This window comes from Vanellus vanellus (genome assembly GCF_965231255.1).
Source record: "Vanellus vanellus genome assembly, chromosome: 6".
Taxonomy (NCBI): domain Eukaryota; kingdom Metazoa; phylum Chordata; class Aves; order Charadriiformes; family Charadriidae; genus Vanellus; species Vanellus vanellus.
The window spans coordinates 54,213,384-54,229,780 of record NC_138911.1 but is presented as its reverse complement, the minus strand read 5'-3'; the positions used below and the strand labels follow the sequence as shown (position 1 = coordinate 54,229,780).

General features: G+C 51.8%; 1 protein-coding gene across 2 annotated transcripts in view; it reads right to left on the bottom strand.

The window, feature by feature from the left end:
- The window catches only part of DAAM1 (dishevelled associated activator of morphogenesis 1), a gene marked incomplete at its 5' end in the record, with an annotated part of 58,231 nt that overhangs the window by 19,458 nt on the left and 22,376 nt on the right, over positions 1-16,397 (bottom strand). For both annotated transcript variants that reach the window (XM_082485222.1, XM_082485223.1), the window contains 12 exons: positions 2,792-2,899; positions 3,014-3,316; positions 3,636-3,823; positions 4,163-4,221; positions 4,706-4,844; positions 4,969-5,086; positions 5,433-5,499; positions 5,937-6,040; positions 6,151-6,261; positions 6,736-7,069; positions 8,890-8,984; positions 11,603-11,674. In XM_082485222.1, coding sequence (XP_082341348.1) covers positions 2,792-2,899; positions 3,014-3,316; positions 3,636-3,823; positions 4,163-4,221; positions 4,706-4,844; positions 4,969-5,086; positions 5,433-5,499; positions 5,937-6,040; positions 6,151-6,261; positions 6,736-7,069; positions 8,890-8,984; positions 11,603-11,674 — 1,698 coding nt within the window. The remainder of the gene's footprint in view (positions 1-2,791; positions 2,900-3,013; positions 3,317-3,635; positions 3,824-4,162; positions 4,222-4,705; positions 4,845-4,968; positions 5,087-5,432; positions 5,500-5,936; positions 6,041-6,150; positions 6,262-6,735; positions 7,070-8,889; positions 8,985-11,602; positions 11,675-16,397) is intronic.

Sequence of the window (16,397 nt, the reverse complement as noted above, 5' to 3'; positions counted from 1 at the left end):
ACTTGGCCCTGGATCTTTTACATCACTCACCGCTGCGGGACCTGCCAGGACTGCCCTGGCTGTGTCCCTGCCACTTATCAGCATCACTCCCAGCCTCTTCCCCTTGCAGGCTCTCAAAACATCTCCAGTGTAGGCGCAGACCCCCGCATAGCACATCTAAGCCCCGATGGCCCTAGATCTAAGCCCTCTTCTCCATCACCGCATGCACGTCTTCAAGCAGCTACCCCCAGTCCTGCTGGGTCCTCACGACAGCCTGAAATGCAGAGATCCTGCAGATTTTTCTGTTATATCGAGCAAGATTGGTAAACACTGGTATCACACACAGCTGCGGGGCTGAGCCCTCCATCAGGGATGGGGACATCTGCAGAGCTTTGGCAGGGAGGACAGGGAGGATACGGGCTCTCCTGACAGCATGGGGCAGGGATGCTTCCAACCTGAGCCCCAGGAAGCCCAGAGGGCTCCTGCCCTCCCTGCGTGGAAAGGGCCTTTCCCGAGAGCTGCAGAGCTCACTTTATAGCCTGCGTTTACATCCCAGCCTGTGACGTGGGCAAAGCATTTAAAGAGATGCTTAAAATTAAGTACATCATTAAGTCTTGGGTCTGTGCACTACTTAGGGATTCCCAGGCACTATGGCAATAAAACCAGCCAAATCCTATCAACAGCAGCTGCACAACAGCCACTCGGAGGGGGCTCAGAGAGCTCTCTGCACCACACACATGTCTGCACGCTGCTGCCAAACCCCGCTGGGACACCAGCCACGGTGATGCACCACCCGGCCACGTAGTTTCGGAGCCCCGGTTTGCTCGGGGCACGGGCAGACAGTCAGCCCCCGATGCCCCAGGACCTGCAAACGTCATGTCTCAAGACAAGCGAGGGGTGCGATCAGTGAGCAAGTGATTTTTGGCCAAGAGCTCAAAACAGAGAGCAGGGAGGAGAAATCCCCGCTCCTCCCCTGCTTGCTCAGGATGGAAACCAACTTTTGCTACAGCTCGAAAACGCTGCAAGTTATGAAGGCGTTAGTTGATTGTCCTTCCCTGCAGGGACAGGCCATTCACTTGGAGCTCCCCCAGCCCCCCACCATGCGCGAAGTGCCTCGTGCTGCACAAGTGTTATCACAAGGAGCGCATCTAACCCCTCGTGCTGGTGTGTGCACAGCAGCAGTCTGCAGAGTTGTGCTGCCAGCAACACTGGGGCATGCAGCCAGCCACCCCCTCCCCACGCTGGGACAGCAAGTGGGAGCACCCTGGGGACTCGCAGGTGAGCAATCATCTACCCTCGGGTCCAGGGGAACGTGTCCCATCACTCAACTCACACAAAACCGTGCTACCACAAAGCCTGGGTGAGCCACAAGGAACTTGTGCATCATGCTCCCAAGGGTGGCTCCAGCCCCAGCAGCAGCTTATGGGTGGAATTTCACCTCCTCTTTCCCAATCTCCCTTCCAGACACTCTCACAGCACCTTCTGCCAGTCCCACCCCAGTCCCTGGCTCCTATGTTCACCTCCCTTTTGGTCCTCATCCAATCTGGGGTGAAAGCCCATGTCACAGCTCTCCTTGCAGCATCTCCCCCTACTTGCTGGCCCTGAACCTATCCAGCCACTTCACCCAGCAGGACCTCAGCCAAGCCAAATTATTTTTAAATTCCTGCCTGGCAATAATCCGCAGCACACCAGGTGATTCATGGACTCACGCAGGCAAGCCAGAGGGCAAACTGTCACACTGACACATCAGGTTTCTATTCTTGCTTCCCTTCCATTTCCATCTCGTCTTCAGATATGCCCTTCAGTAGGCATGAGTCAAGCTCCAAAAATCCTGGGGGAAAAGAGCCATCACCGTGGTCACCTATTCCTGAAACACACTGGGGGAGCACATACCTCTGGTGCGTTACTCTTGATATTTGCCCTGCTCTAATCCACCCTGATCTTTCCCTCAATTAGCCTCTGGAAGAGATTAAACTCTCACGTTGACTAAGGAGCTTATGTGTCAGGTCCACCCCTTCCCAGCACTGTCCCTCTGCCTGAGCCTGGCAAGAGGGGGACAAGCTGTTCTCTCCTCCCAGCAATGCAGCCAGACGTTCAGCAGGTGAACGTGACTTTTTACAGCCTCTCTCCTTGCTTTTTCTCTTGCCTTCTTGAAAACCTCATTGCTTTTGCCCATCATGATCCTGCCTGGGGTAAAATAAGTGTCTAATTTTCTTCATGTGCTTTGATGCCTTCTAAACTGGGGCCATATTGCTTGAGCATGAGATTAAAAAGCAGAGACTTTTGCCTGCAGTGTCATTATTTTGGTTTGAGATTTGCTTTTTTGTTCAAAGCTCATTTTGCTCTGGGCTCACAACAAAAATAAAAGACGAGATCCACCCATGGTAGATGTGGGCAAAACTTAGTCCTTCTTGGCCAGAGAGGGATAGAAATTTTCCACCGAATACGGAGACATGAAGCAGTTGCTGTTAAGAGTGATCCAAAAATATTACCCAACCATGGCCACATCTGGGGGCTATTTTCATACATTCCCTATCTTTTGGGGTTTTGGGGTTTTTTTTGGTGATCCATCTTCAAGACACACGTGGTCAGGTGCGTGGTCAGGGGCACACCAAGCCATGAATGGCCACTTCAACGCAAAGGCACTGGCATGCAGATGAGAGGACAAAGCAGATCGAGTCGATCTGGCAAGCATGGCATTGGTATGAAATAATGATGGGAGACATGTTTTGAATCCACAAGAGAAACCGCGCGATCTTGTAGTGGCAGCTCCTTGCCCAGATCCCAGTGCGTGCCCCAGGCCAGGCATTACCTGCTGTCTTTGGTAGGCAGAGAATGTCCTTTCCAGGTCTTCGAGGTCCAGGACTTTGAACACTTTTGTGTCATCTATGTCGGTCCACACAGTGCCTGCCAGCTTGTTCTGCAAGACAGCAGGAGGATTGCAGGTCAGGGGTCCCCTGCCCACCGGCCCCTGTGGCACCGGGTGGTCATCTGAAACCTCCAGTTTCACTGCCTGAATTATTGCCCGGCTTACCTCTGGCAGCTTGGACCAGTTGAAGGACTTTAGGGCGTTCGTCGGCTGTGGGATGTTCTTCTTCTTGAGGGCCAAGCCCAGAGGTGCTCCAGGTGGAGGCATCACCCCATCCAGGGGTGGGGGGCCAGGGGGTGGTGGGGGGCCACCTGGAGGGGGTGGTGGTGGTGGAGGTGGTGGGGGACACACCCCTGGTGGTGGTGGTGGAGGGGGAAGGAGGGATCCCGGAGCTGGAGAAGGTAAAGGGCCACCAGGAGCTCCTGGTGGCAAAGGAGGTCCTCCAGGTCCGGCAGCACAGATCGCCCTCTGGAAGAGAAAGAGGAGGGCGGACCGGTCATGTGGAGCAGGGGACACCACCCAAAAAATGCCCCTATGCCTATTTTTAAAATTTTTTGTAAAAAGTTAACCAGCATTGGAAGCACCCAAAGGCTTCAGCACTCCTGACTGAGGTCCAATGCAGCTGGAGAGGTGAAATCACCCCATCACCAGGGATGGACATTGTGGTGGCCCTCTCACCAAGCACCTTTTTCAGTCCCCTGTGCAGCTCAGCCTCTAGAAATCACCCCATGGTGTTTGCGTGGGGGTTGGGACTGGGCCATGATGGTGAGGAGGTTTGGGGCCTTACCCTGCTCATCTCATGGAGCTGTGCCGTGAGATCTGCCACCTGCTGCTTGACCTGCTTGTGCTCGCTGGACTCCTTCTCCAGCTTCTCCTTCATCTTGTTCAGCGTCTGCATCATTTCTTCCTTCTCCTGGGCCTTGGCATCACACTCCCGCTCCTTCTTCTCCAGCTTCTGCTGAAGTTCGGTGTGCTCTGAAACAGCCCCATGAGACCACTTTTGGGTGAAAAACACTCCCCTTTTGGCAAACGACAGCGTGCAGGGGACTAAGCCCCATGCTGCCCTGTGGAGAAGCTGCGCAGTTAAGAAAAGTGAGTGTGTGCTATGCCTTAATACCCCAGCCAGGGCTTCCCCATGAAAAAATGAATGTCTACTTTCCCCATTTCCCTTGTCAGCCCCATAGTGTGATATTGTATCAGCCACTCAATAAAGCCTGCAGAGTCCATCCAGCAAAATACATGTATATGTTACTAGTTTAGGTTACCGTGCACACCAATATTCAAGTTAACACTGTATATCTCTCCATCACTCACCTTTCCGCATTTTTTCTGCTTGCTCTTTCCACTGCTTCACTTCATTTTCATTGACTAACCTAAAAGGAAAAGACAAGTAGCACAATGAGACAATCTACCGCAGTAAACAAGCGGCCATCACCAGCAAGAAACACAATTGAACAAGCCTGAGCTGTGGGATTTAAGGCTCCCAAAGTGGTATTTCCAACACCTCCTCTCTGCCTCCCCCTGGCAGGGCTTTGCAGGCCAGGATGCAGCACTGTCTCAGCAGCTCCAGGGATGCTGACATGTCCACCGGAGGAGCGGAAAAACCACCGGGTGACAGTAAGTGATGAATAAGGAACAGTGACAGCAGCAGTTGGGGGAAATAGCTTACTGAGGACACACAGGCTGAGCTTAATTCACCTGCACATTGTGCTTAAGAGGTCAAAATGATGCCAAACTGGCAGGGGTAACCCCCAGCCCTGGCCCTCTCGCCTGCTGGAGTGGGAGGCAGCAAAGCCACGGTGGCCCATGTTGTACTGCTCAGCAGCCAGCCCTGGGAAAAGGCGGGTGAGCACTTACATTCGGACGACATTTTTAATATTGAAGTTTTCCAGGGGAGTGGCGTCGGGGTCCTGCCCTTTGTCACTCTGGATGACGATCTGCTGCACGATCCTGTCGAGCAGCAGCCAGTACTGGACAGTGTTGCCGCTTCTTTTATCTGGAGGGGAAGGAGGGGAGAGATGAGGGGAGCTGCAGGGAGGTTGCTGCCACCCCTGGGGAGGAGATGTGGGCTGCCAAGCCCCCCGGCAGCCGTGGGTTTCCTTGCCTCCCCTGGGACTCACAAGGCATTTGGAGACAGTGGTGCAGGATAGACATAAAGTGCGGGTATGCCTCGGTGTGTGTCAGCCTCTTCCTCGTCAGCTCAAACATCTGAGTTGCACTTTTGGTGTCGATGTGAACCTGCGAACGGGAGTGAAGCGAGGTCAGGCCATCGGACCAGCAACGGAACCGTCTGTTTCCCAAGTCTCACCTCCAAACCCCACAAACCATCCCCACCCCACGCCTGAGGGACAGAAAAGCCCCACTGCCCTGCAAGGAGCAAAGAGCTCTGGACGGCAGCCAGGGGAGAAGGGGGGTGAAGCAGACTGTAGGATGAAGGTTGCAACAGAACAGGGCAACAGGAGACAGATTTCCAACCGCCAGATTTTATCCACAAGACTGCACTTCGTCCCAGGCCACGTAAATGCTTTTAAAAAGAACCACTACATTGAGTGCCAGCATCTGCATCAGAAACGTTTGTACTCACCAGCTCAAATCTTTTGGCAAATTCCAGTTCATCTTCATTTCTAAGCATTTCAAAAAAATCTAAGTGCCTGAGGAAAGAAAAGGGGAAAAAAAAAAAAGACTGTTAAAAGCAGATATGAATGTGACAAATTAACAAATTGCAGGCAGTCAGTCTGGCAGCAGCCCAGAGACAAGCGCGACTTGAAACATCAACTGGATCTTCATTCTCGAGCTTCCAGTCATTACAGCCTGTTCAAGAAGCCTTTTGGGACAAGAAGAGGAGGAGAAGGGCTGGCAGCATCCCCCAGGCCCCCGCTGGCACATCCTTCCCAGCTCAACCCTACCTTAGAGCCCAACAAAACCATGCCGGAGTTTCCCCCCCTCTCTCTGGTGACAGCAAAGAATTTCCTCGAGAGGGGTGAGTCTAGACCCACATGCTTTCCCCAAAGGCCAAGTCCAGAAACCAGAAAGCAAGGGCGCAAGGCAAGGGCGAAACCAATGAGTGGGCTGGGGGTAAACTACTCACCGGTCGAGGGTTGAATTTTCATGCTCTCTTAGTTTATCAATGACTGGCTGGATCCCGAGCATGAGAAATTCGTATCTCAGATGGAGTCTGAAATCCAAGCTTTCCTGCAAGGGGACAGTTGTGGGGTCAATGAAACAAGGTGCATGTCTTCAGAAATAAAAAAAAAAACCAAACCCACCAAAACACCTCCCTCTCCAAGAGCCCTGGCGCTCACCACGCCTGCCCCCTGGCTCAGGACTGCGTTGATGAAGGACATGATGGCTGTCTTGAGGCTCACTTCGTCCCGATACCGCCCCGTGCTCTTGTCCAAGTCATTGATCAGCGTCTGCCAAACATGCAACATCAGTTAAACGCCCAGTGACAGCCCCAATGCTGCACAAATGGGCAGGGGACGCATGCAGGAACAACTCCTCGTGATGCTCCTACAGCCCCTGTAGCAACCCGCTGGTGATGGATCATCAGCTGCTGCCTGCTGTAATGCAGCCCACCCCAGCACCCACTTTGGCTAACATCAGCCCATCCAGATGTGATACAGCCTTGCAGAGCTGCAATCCCAGCAACTCTGCATAAGCAAGCATTTTTTGGGGGCAGGGGGGTTGCTGCCTTAAATAACTGGTTCCTCACTCTTTGCTCAGCTGCAGATCTCCTCAGACATGGCTCTGGAGTAATTCCCAGAGTATCTAAGTTGCAAACGGTCATAATAAATCATCTGCAAGCAGCATTTATTAGATGTCTAGGAGGAGGAAGGGACAAGAAAGTCAAATTTTGGGAGCTGAGGGGTGAGTCGAGACCCACCTACCTGAAAACGAGTCCGTTCGCTGGCATATTTCTGGTAGTGCAGCATTGCCTCCAGTACCTTTTTGTGGCCCCCGGGAACCAGGCACACAGCGCCCATGATTTCCAGCACTGCCACCTTCGTCTTAATATTCTCCGTGCTCAGACTCTGAGCGATTACGTTAATACTCTCCGAATGGGCCAGGACGTGAGCCCGGCCCAGGGAGTTGTTCATTAGTGCTTTTATACATCCAATGAGCGAGGTATGTATTCGAGACTCTGCCGTCTCATAGTCCATGCTTTTGAGAAAGTTCAGAATACACGACAAGCCATCCAGGTCGATGAACCGGGTTACAAACCTGTCAGAAAGAGGGGTTTTAGATTTAAAACCAAATGCTAAAGGACTCTTTTACCCTCAAACAGGGCTGATTTGTCTGTTGTTGTAAACCCAGAAGCTTCTCATCTATTTTTTCCTGGACTTTGGACAGTAGAAAGCCTGCAAGCTTAGAGCACAGGGACAAGGTTGCAAAAATCTTAGCAACCAGGCATCACCTGCACAAGGTTGTCCAGAGATAGGATATTTGGAAGAGGACCAGCTAACCAAGCCACCACCACAAGCCCCAGAGTGGAGGTTAGGAGTTTGCAGCCACGCTGCTGCAAAACCTTCCCAGTCCCCAACCTGAGTCTTAAATCTCACTTGCTTGGGACCAGTTTTGCACAGGACTGGAAGATGCTCCCAAGCCCTGGAGTCGCCTCCTCGTCAGCCGCAGACACCCCCCAACGTCAGCTGAGCCCATGTCCATGACGCCTGTCAGACTTTCTGCCTCCTGCTACCTCTCCTGACTCAGCATCCACATCCTTCTCCTCCCTTAGGTGTATCTCACCAATTTTAAGGGATTTCTGATTCTTATGATGACTTATAACGCTGCTAAATAGAAAGCAGCCAGCAAACGCACGGCAGCGCCCCAGGCGGATTCACTAGAGCAGGCAGATGCAACACTGCACACTGCTCAGGCGTTTTAGGACCTCCCTGCCCAATGCCATCCAGGCTGGGTGGATTCTGGTTTGGCAAAAGGCACGGGCTCGGAAAGCAAATGAGCCAAGAACATCCCAGCACTGGGATGATTTTAATTCGAAACAAGCCATGTTGATGCGCAGCAACAAAAGGGGTAGTTGCAGGCTGAGGGAAAACTGATTTCTCTGCTTCTTAGCCTGCTCTTCTTCCAGCCAAAGTCAATAGGAAATTTGAGCTTCACCTCCCTGGGAGCAAAAGCAGGTCCAACAGGTAAAATTTTCTACAGAGTCTGCGGATCATTCTGACTTCCAGTGAGACAGACTTGCAAACCACTTTTAAGGACTTTGTAAAGTTTCATGGCTGGGTACCAGCCCTGCTCCCAGGGAACTGCGGGGAACCAGCACCCAAGAAGTCCAGGTTTCACAGAAATCGGGCGCTCGCCCTTGGCTCTGGGAATTTCTTACCAAGTACCATCACCAGAAACATTGCAAAAGAGAAATGGAAGAGGGGAATGTATTTGCAAGCAACTGCAAATTTGTTTCTTCCATAACCAGACCAAGTCACGCATGTCTTAGTGAAACATTTTCCCATCAGATAATGTCGACCTGAGGCATCTTAAAGGTTTTACAGATGTGTGCATGCAGACTCCAGAGAAACTGAATTTAGGAAAAACTACATTCAGAAAGAGTCCCGCTCTTTCTTTATCCTCCCCATCAAAACCTCCTAGCAACATTTTATTTTTTTTTAATTTCATAAAAGCCTGAAGATTCATGTGATTTTATTCCTTTAAAAAGCACGAGAGAAGTTGAAACAAAGGGCCTGGTTGACCAACAAAAATTGGATTTTTTTTTTTTAAATTCAATCTGGAAGGAATTTTTAAATTTTGTTCCAATGAGAACAAAAGCAAACTTGAAAAAAAAAAGAAGTCGCCTGATTTGCCTGAACAGATGCGGCTCCTGGCCACTAAAAGGACGTAGGACAAGGAACAAAATGAGAGGAGGTGAACTGAAAAAAACAAGTGCTGTTTCAGGGTCCTTGCTTCCCTTGTCCTGTGCAGCCCCCATTTATATTATTTATATTTCTATTTAACCCCCCGCTCTGCCAGATAACTCAAATCCAAAGCCATGACCATGGCAATAAAGCCAGGAAACAGAAAGGATTTACCTCATTGGTTTTGTCCGCAGTGCAGTCTTCAAACTTTCAATTGTTTTATTTCTCTCCTCCTCGTCTTCTTTTTCCAAGGCGATCAGTGATTTTCTCTGCGCAAGGAGAAAGGCAGATGTGAGAGGAGAGGTTTCCCTGCAAAGCTCCTGCCAGAGGAGCAGGAGCGCCCGCCACCCGCCATGCCAAGCTGCGGGGACAGAGCTGAGACCTTAAGCCAACTCTTGAAGTCTAAAAGTCCAGATCCTTATGGCAATCGCAGGACTTGGGAAAAGGGGCAGTTTGGAAAAACCCCACGGTCTGCAAGGAGATGGTCTGGACTGGGGACAGCAGAGTGAACGCATTGTTTTAGGTTGAAGATGCTGCCTGCAAGCACCCAGACAGCTCGCTAGCACATGTACAATTAAGCTGTGAGTGTTTGGTGCATCACAAGTGCACGATACTCCAACCCACGTTGGCTTTGCTGATGGCCTTGCATCTCCCCGGCCACTTGGGTTTTGTTTCAAAACAGCCGGAAATGAACATTTGCCGGTGCTGAGTGATTCCACAGGAACCCAGCGCCCTCTTCCCCAGACCAGTCCTCACCCCACAGCAAGCCCTGGTAGACAATAGGCTTCACTGCCTTGAGACACCTGGGACAGCTGGGACACCTTGAGAGGACACACTTAGCGTTGTCCTATGTGATCATTAAGTTCCAGAGTTAACACCCTGCAGGTAGGAGTGGTGTCACCCCAAATTGCTGACCTGCAACTCATCCAGACAAGCCCATGTTGGAGGATGCTTGCGGCTGTTCCCCTGCAACTCTCAGACTCAGAGCAGCGAGAGGGGAAGGTTACAATTCAGGTAAGGAGCTTCTCAACTCATGGGCTCTGGATGTCAATCCCAGCATGTCCCCTCTCCCACCCATGACCCTCCTCCAGGAAATACACTTTGTAAAAGGAAGAGATAAATAAATCCACCACAGTATCCCATTAGAAAGTGTCTGGCTGAACCCCGCTCAGAGATGCTGCAGATGACATCTAGGTGATGTGAATCTCAATGCGTTTCCAGGGCTGGAGAGGGCCGTGAGGAGGCAGGGGGCTAAGTCAATACCAACTGGTGGTCCACAGAGGGAAGGTGCTAAATTGGGGCAGGGGAGAAGGAGGGGTCCTTTAGCCTCCCCTGGCACCCATGCATCCCAACAGGTACCCATGTGCCCCTGCAGAGGCGAGGGGCCCATGGGATGCCCCAGAACTGGGAGGGGACGGAATACTGAAGCCACGTTTGGGGTCAGCTAGGTGGGTTCTGCCAACCCTGTCGCTCCCAGGTCTCCCAATGCAACCCGCTAATGTGCATCCAGGCTGGGGACAGTGGCTGCGTGCAGGGGATGCCCTTGGCACCTGCCACACTGGATTTTGCTATCAGGCCAGCACTGGGGGCCGGGATCCTGGCTCCCGTGGCTTTACCCAGGTAGCACGGCTGCCTGCAGTCCCACGTGTGCATGGGGTATGGCTTGCTCACCCCAACTCATGCAACTAAGGCCACAGCTAAAGCAACACCCCAGGTGACTCCTGCACCATCCGATGGCGCTGGGCCCTCGGAGGTGTCAGGGTGAGCCCTGCCAACACCGGCCAAGGCTAAGCCAAGGGAGGGGAAGAAGGTTCCAGCAGATATGAAGAGCTGTGCTGGCCCCCACATTTAACCCAGCTCCTCTTCAGCAGTGTGTCAGGGAGATCAAAGCCATCCTCCAGGCATCTGGCAGCCTTTGATCACAAGCTCTGCTTAGGCTCAGGGCTTTACCCGAAGCCCACGGCCAGCCCTGGGCATCCCTGCCTTCCCACAGGGAAGCAGCACGCTCCCTTCCTGGCTTGCAGCCCCCTGCTCCCCATCTCCATCCCCACTCCCCTACCCAGCCCTACCTTTCTTGTCACCCTGGCCCCATGACAGCAGGGCAAACATAGCAGGGGGAAAAGAAAAATGATGCTTTTCTTTTTCATTTTCCATGCTGCTCCCACTCCTAGTGCAGTGGCCACAAACCTCAGCACCTTCAACCTCCAAAAGCAGGAGCGAGGATGGATGGGCTCTGAACTGAGGAGAAAGTTCCTACAGAAAACAGTGCTATTTCTGTCTCATCCGGCACGATCTCGACAAGAAAGTATTTAATAAAATTACATCTGTCTGTCCCGTGAGGGACCCACAGTGTCATGTTTCGCTGTGGCCACCCGGCACAGAAGGGTGTCTCAGGAACAAGGCAAGTAGCAGGAATCCACGAAAAAGCACAGGAACTATGGGCTTCAAAGCAACCACAGCAGCTTGGTGCCCCACTGGCATTGCACAATCAAACGGAGTCTTTAAAAATCAGTCCGGTGGCTTTATAACGAAAGCTGCTGTTTACTATCCGTCTGGAAGCCTCCCAGCCAGGGGCAAGATGAGATGCCCTTCCTGCCATAGAAAAAGCCTCCGTTTTCCAGCTGTATCTGTTGATCCAATGAATGATATCCTTAAATCCTTACATTGGGGGTTTCTCAACTGCTAGGACAAATTGCAAGCTATTGCCAACTCCAAATTGTTGAGAGATCCGCAGGCCCGAAAGGCTGAAAATAGCCAGGTCGCACCTTTGTGGCTACAGCACTCGCCACCCTCTCGGGCATGATGCTGGCTGTGCCACAGCATGTCACCGCAGCGCTGCTGCCCTACACGGGGTTCACAAGAGCCAAAGCATTGGGGAAATACTTACAGCAGCCATTGAATTCAGCTGGTCGATATAAAACTCCGGCCAGCTGGTGGCTCCTTTATTTTCTTCCTGGTCCTGGCGGGAGGTAAGAAAAGTGAAACAAAGGCAGCAGATTAGTAGAAATAGCATTAACATCCCCTGTCTTTCATGACCAACCACCTCTGAAGTGCTCTTGAAGTCTTGCCTCACTTTATGTCAATATAAGTGCAATTTTCTACCTTCTGAGCTCACCACTGACAGCTCCAGCTATGGGAATACTACCTGATTTATTGAACTAGCGTATTTTATATACAATCTACGTTATACCAGCTGCCTGTGACCAAACTCTGCCCCAATGATTCTGCATCAATCTTGTGGTTATCAGCTTCAGAAAAATCACACTGAAATTTTATATCAAGATTTCTCTTGTACCGACTCTACAGTGCCCTTGAAATTTTGGCTGCACAGCCTTGATGAATGTGCTTTGGGGGGAAAAAAAGAGTCTCTTACAAGTAAAGGAGAGTGAATAAATGTGACACGAACTAGGCTCCACTCCTGGAGCAGGACCATGACTTACCAACATCCTAAGAGAGACTCCAGGCACAAGAGACAACTCCTCTGGGGGCTTCATTAGTTGTTAGGAGGGAACATGCACCTGGCAATGTCCCCTGTTAAAGGATGTCACCCCTGAGCCCATGATCTATGACACTGAATGATGCAGAGCCTCATTTGGTCATCCTGGTCTGCAATGCCCTGCGTGTGGTGGGACTCAGAAGGGGTTTTAAGGTTCTGTTGTGTTCTTGTACGACATGACTGAAGGGCCTCTGAGGCCAGCTCAGATAAATTACGCTGCACTTGCCCAGGGACTGCTTGGAGCAAGTAGGCAGATTTTGAGGGAATATTTCAAGAGCAACCATTTTCCCCACTGTATTGACCTAAAAACTTACATCGAAAGAAGCAAAAGGATGCACAGCAGAAATGCCACACAGGTCTAGGCTGGAGTCAAGCAATAATACGCAAATGCCAGACATCTTCCCTCAATAACCATCTTCAGTTCACAGCCTGACTGGCTGCACAGCTTTGCCCCCTCCCTAACTTCAAGAGATGTTTGCAAAGGTCATCCTACACCGCAATCGCCTGCGATGGTGGGAGCCAGACGACCTGCCCCTCTGCCCCCACATCCGTGCATGCAGACAACTACTGATCCTCCGGCTGATTTCAGCAAGCCCCAGGAGCAGAGTCCCAAATATTTACTGCGGTTCAAGAGGTATACGTGGGAAATGTTCGTGCGTCCAAACTTCCCAAGCTGCAGCTTGCCAAGATGAGAAAACATGGAGTCAGCGATAGGTAATTTGGACTGGAACCAAGTTCCCTCACAGGCTGTGCAGCCCATCCCTGCAGACCTGACGTTTTGCTGTGCCTGGCTCCAGGACGGGGACAAAAGAAGTTTGGGAGCAATGAGGGACCTGGCAAACCCTCAGGCATCTCCTGTGACATGTTGAGGGCTAAAAGAAGCTGCTTGTCTGCCCTCGTGGCCACCTCCAGCCCTCTCCAAGCAGCCGTGATCCAGCCTGGCAGTAACCAGATTGCCCCGAGCAGCTCTCCGTGCCGGCTGCCCATGCCCTTGGGCAGGCTGCCTACTGACAGATGCACACCCGTGAGCCTCACTTTTTTTAATCTTCTATAGATCTGGTCAAGTTTAAAGGAAATAAAATAACTTTCCTGAGCAAGGAGACTGCATTCAGCCCTCCTTGCCCTCTGCTTTAATACTTTGGGTTTTTCTCCCCTCCTCCTGCCAAGAACTGAGGTTTTGAATGAAACACTTGATTCACCTGCCCTCCACATTGTGGTGTGTTTTTTTTTTTAACCAAGCAGGAATCAGCAAAGAGCGAGAATTTTACTGAGATGTTAGAAAAACAACAAAAAAATCTGTCCTACCCATGCTAGTGCCAAACCTAATAAACCTGAAGGAAGTCCCACCGCCTTCCTTTGCATGGATAGAGAACCATTCATAGTCATGCTCTGACAACTAGTTTTTGCCAGCAAGAAATAAAACTGACCCCCATCCTGTCCAAATAGTGCTTACAAAAAGAGAAATGCTCATCTGCTGGCTGAGTGTGCGACACCCAGCCTGATCAAGAGAGCCAGGGATGCCTCTGGTCTTTTCACAGCCAGGAAAAATAGGATGTGCCGGTTTCTCTCTGCTTTCTCCTCTCCCAGAAACTCACCTTCAGCAAAGGCAAGAGGATGGAGGGGCAGAGGTGCGACCTGAGACCTCTCAGTGTCTGCTGGCAAATGGACTCGGTAAAGCAGTCCTCTCCAAATAACACAGGGACCATCCAGCTGCCCATCCTGCCACATTTCTGGCTGTGTCTGAGACCACGTGCAGGGACTGTCACCTGCCAGCATTGAGTCTGGCCACTCAAAGCCATGACCAGGAGATGGTTTCCACCGTGGTGGGCAAAATCCAATGCCTTCCCAAGGGGCTGAGAAGAGGATACCCATTTGCAGCTGTTTGGTTGGTCAGAGCTTCCCACCGCTGGATTGCGTGGAGAAGGACCTGCTGTGCCTGCAAGAAGCCCAGCAGCTGGCGTGTCCACTCACACGCAGCCTACTGAACAACATCCATGTTGTTGGAAATATGCTTAGGAGCATGAAGAAAGTGTTGGAGAACTTAAGAAACAGAGGAGATATTTATCTTAATGAGTTGAATGGAAAGGCACACCTCACAGAGCCGAAGGAAGGTCTTCTGCTTCTCCTGAGCAGGGTGGGAAAAGTGAACTGTCATATTTTGCAAAGTATTTGCCACCCCAGGGAAACACACATCATTTCTGCAACCTGTGGGTTAGAGCCATCAGTTTAACCCAGGTGGGACCACCAGCCCCCAAGAGTAAGGTGGGAGCAGGATTCGGGGGACTGCCCATGGTCAATCACCATGGGGACACGGGGATGTGAGGTCAGGCTGCACCCAGTGGCAGGTTCAATCTGCAGAGCATCACTTGCATTATTTTCCTGCAACCAAAGGGCAATTTCTTGGTGCTAGTCCTATTCAGTGCTGCCCTCCCATCCTGCTGGATCACCCCATGGTCCCTCAGCGGTGCCAAGCAGCTGGCGTGAGGCTCAGGCCACCTTCCTGCTCGGTATAACCATCCTGTCTGACACAGGCAGCCACATCTTTCTGGTTTCTCAGCTCACATCACATGCCTTCCTAAAGAACCCTCCCATCTGCTCCTGTGTGCAAAAGCACACCCTTCCCTGGTACACACAGCCATATACAGCACACTGTCTATATGCACCAGAAACAAGAGAGCACGTACAGGTGGTGAAGGCACTGAAGAATAAGAGAGGGATGCCGGGAAGCCCTGTGCATGTCTGCCAGCCCACCCCTCTGAGCCGTCCCAAGGTCTGCCATGGGGAGGGCTCTGCACAAACCCTGCAAGGCCTGCGGGCAAAGATTTTCCCAGCTTTCCTGCCTCGCTTCAGAGGATGGCATGCAAACGGTGCCCTGGGAGACAGCGGACCCAGGGCACCCATGTGGGCCTTGAAACTAGCCCAAAACGGGACTCCTGCCACTCATCTCCTGGAGAGGTCACTGGAGGTCCTCCCCATCACCTTAGGGTACCATCAGCACCTCTTTTAAGGAGCATCCCTCTCCCACCAGCAGCAACACCAGCTGGGAAGGGTGGTGAGGTCTCCACCACTGCACAGCACGAAGTGGTGATGGGCTGTACCCAGTCCAGAGATTTGGGCAGGGAGCAAGACCTGTGCTGAGGAATGGGGTGGGAAGGCAGCGGGGTCAGCTCATCCTATATCCCAGGGCCTTTCTGCACGGTGCAAACACCTGTGAGGCAGGCAGGGATCCGGACCTGCTGTTCATTTAAGGCTGAAAGGAAGCGGTGGAGCAAAAAACCATAAAGGTCTCCGGGGGGTGGAGGGGAGGCTGAACAACAAAATTGGCTAAACTGCTCATTTATAATTAACGTGCTGCATTATAAATATTTCCCTTTGCTCTGCTCCCTCGGGCTCTTGCATTTCCTCCCTGAAACCCCCAATTTAGAGCGTAGTCTCAATTAAGTGCAGCAGAACCTCATTAATTCAGATGAGCAGCCGGGCAGGCTCATCGGAAAGCAGCTTCCAAGGCAAAGGGGGACTGCACAATAAAGCAGGCAAAGATCAGGGCACGGGCTTCCCTCGGCTCGCTGCAGGACATTGCTCAGTGGTAATTACTGAGGCTAATGGTCTACAGCACACTGATAAGTGTCCTTTAGTGCATTTGGTGGCGGTGAAGAAATCTCCCGACAAAGTAATGAGCCCAGGGGGAAGTGACTCACAAGGCTTTGCTCACAAAGCAAGCCAGGAGGAGGGAGGAACCTCTCAGGGCACCGCGGGTTGAAAGGGTGAATTTGTAGATGGTTTCCCAGCACCTAGGGTGGGTTCTGGGGATGTGAGTTTTGCCTTTGACTAGGGATGTCCAGGCGCAGAGCTGAGTACTGCCAATGTCAGCTCTCCGGGATGCTCCATTGCACCCTGCGGGGCTGGCACCAAGGACACAAACATCTCCCAATTTCTCCTTCCCTGGGCTGTGTTTAGGTCTTTGCTGTGTTCGCTCTCTTCTCATGAAGCACAGCAGAAGCGAGGGCTGATCTGAACCCCGCTGACAGCCCAGTGCCGTGCTGTGGTTTACTATGAGCTGCTCTTTTAGAGGCAAGCTGATGGCTGCAATTACACAGTGCAGGGATGGGTATCCCTTCTCAACTGTAACATTTGCATCAACATCCCTCGCTGTCCTCTGGGAAATGGCCCTGATGGACACATATGC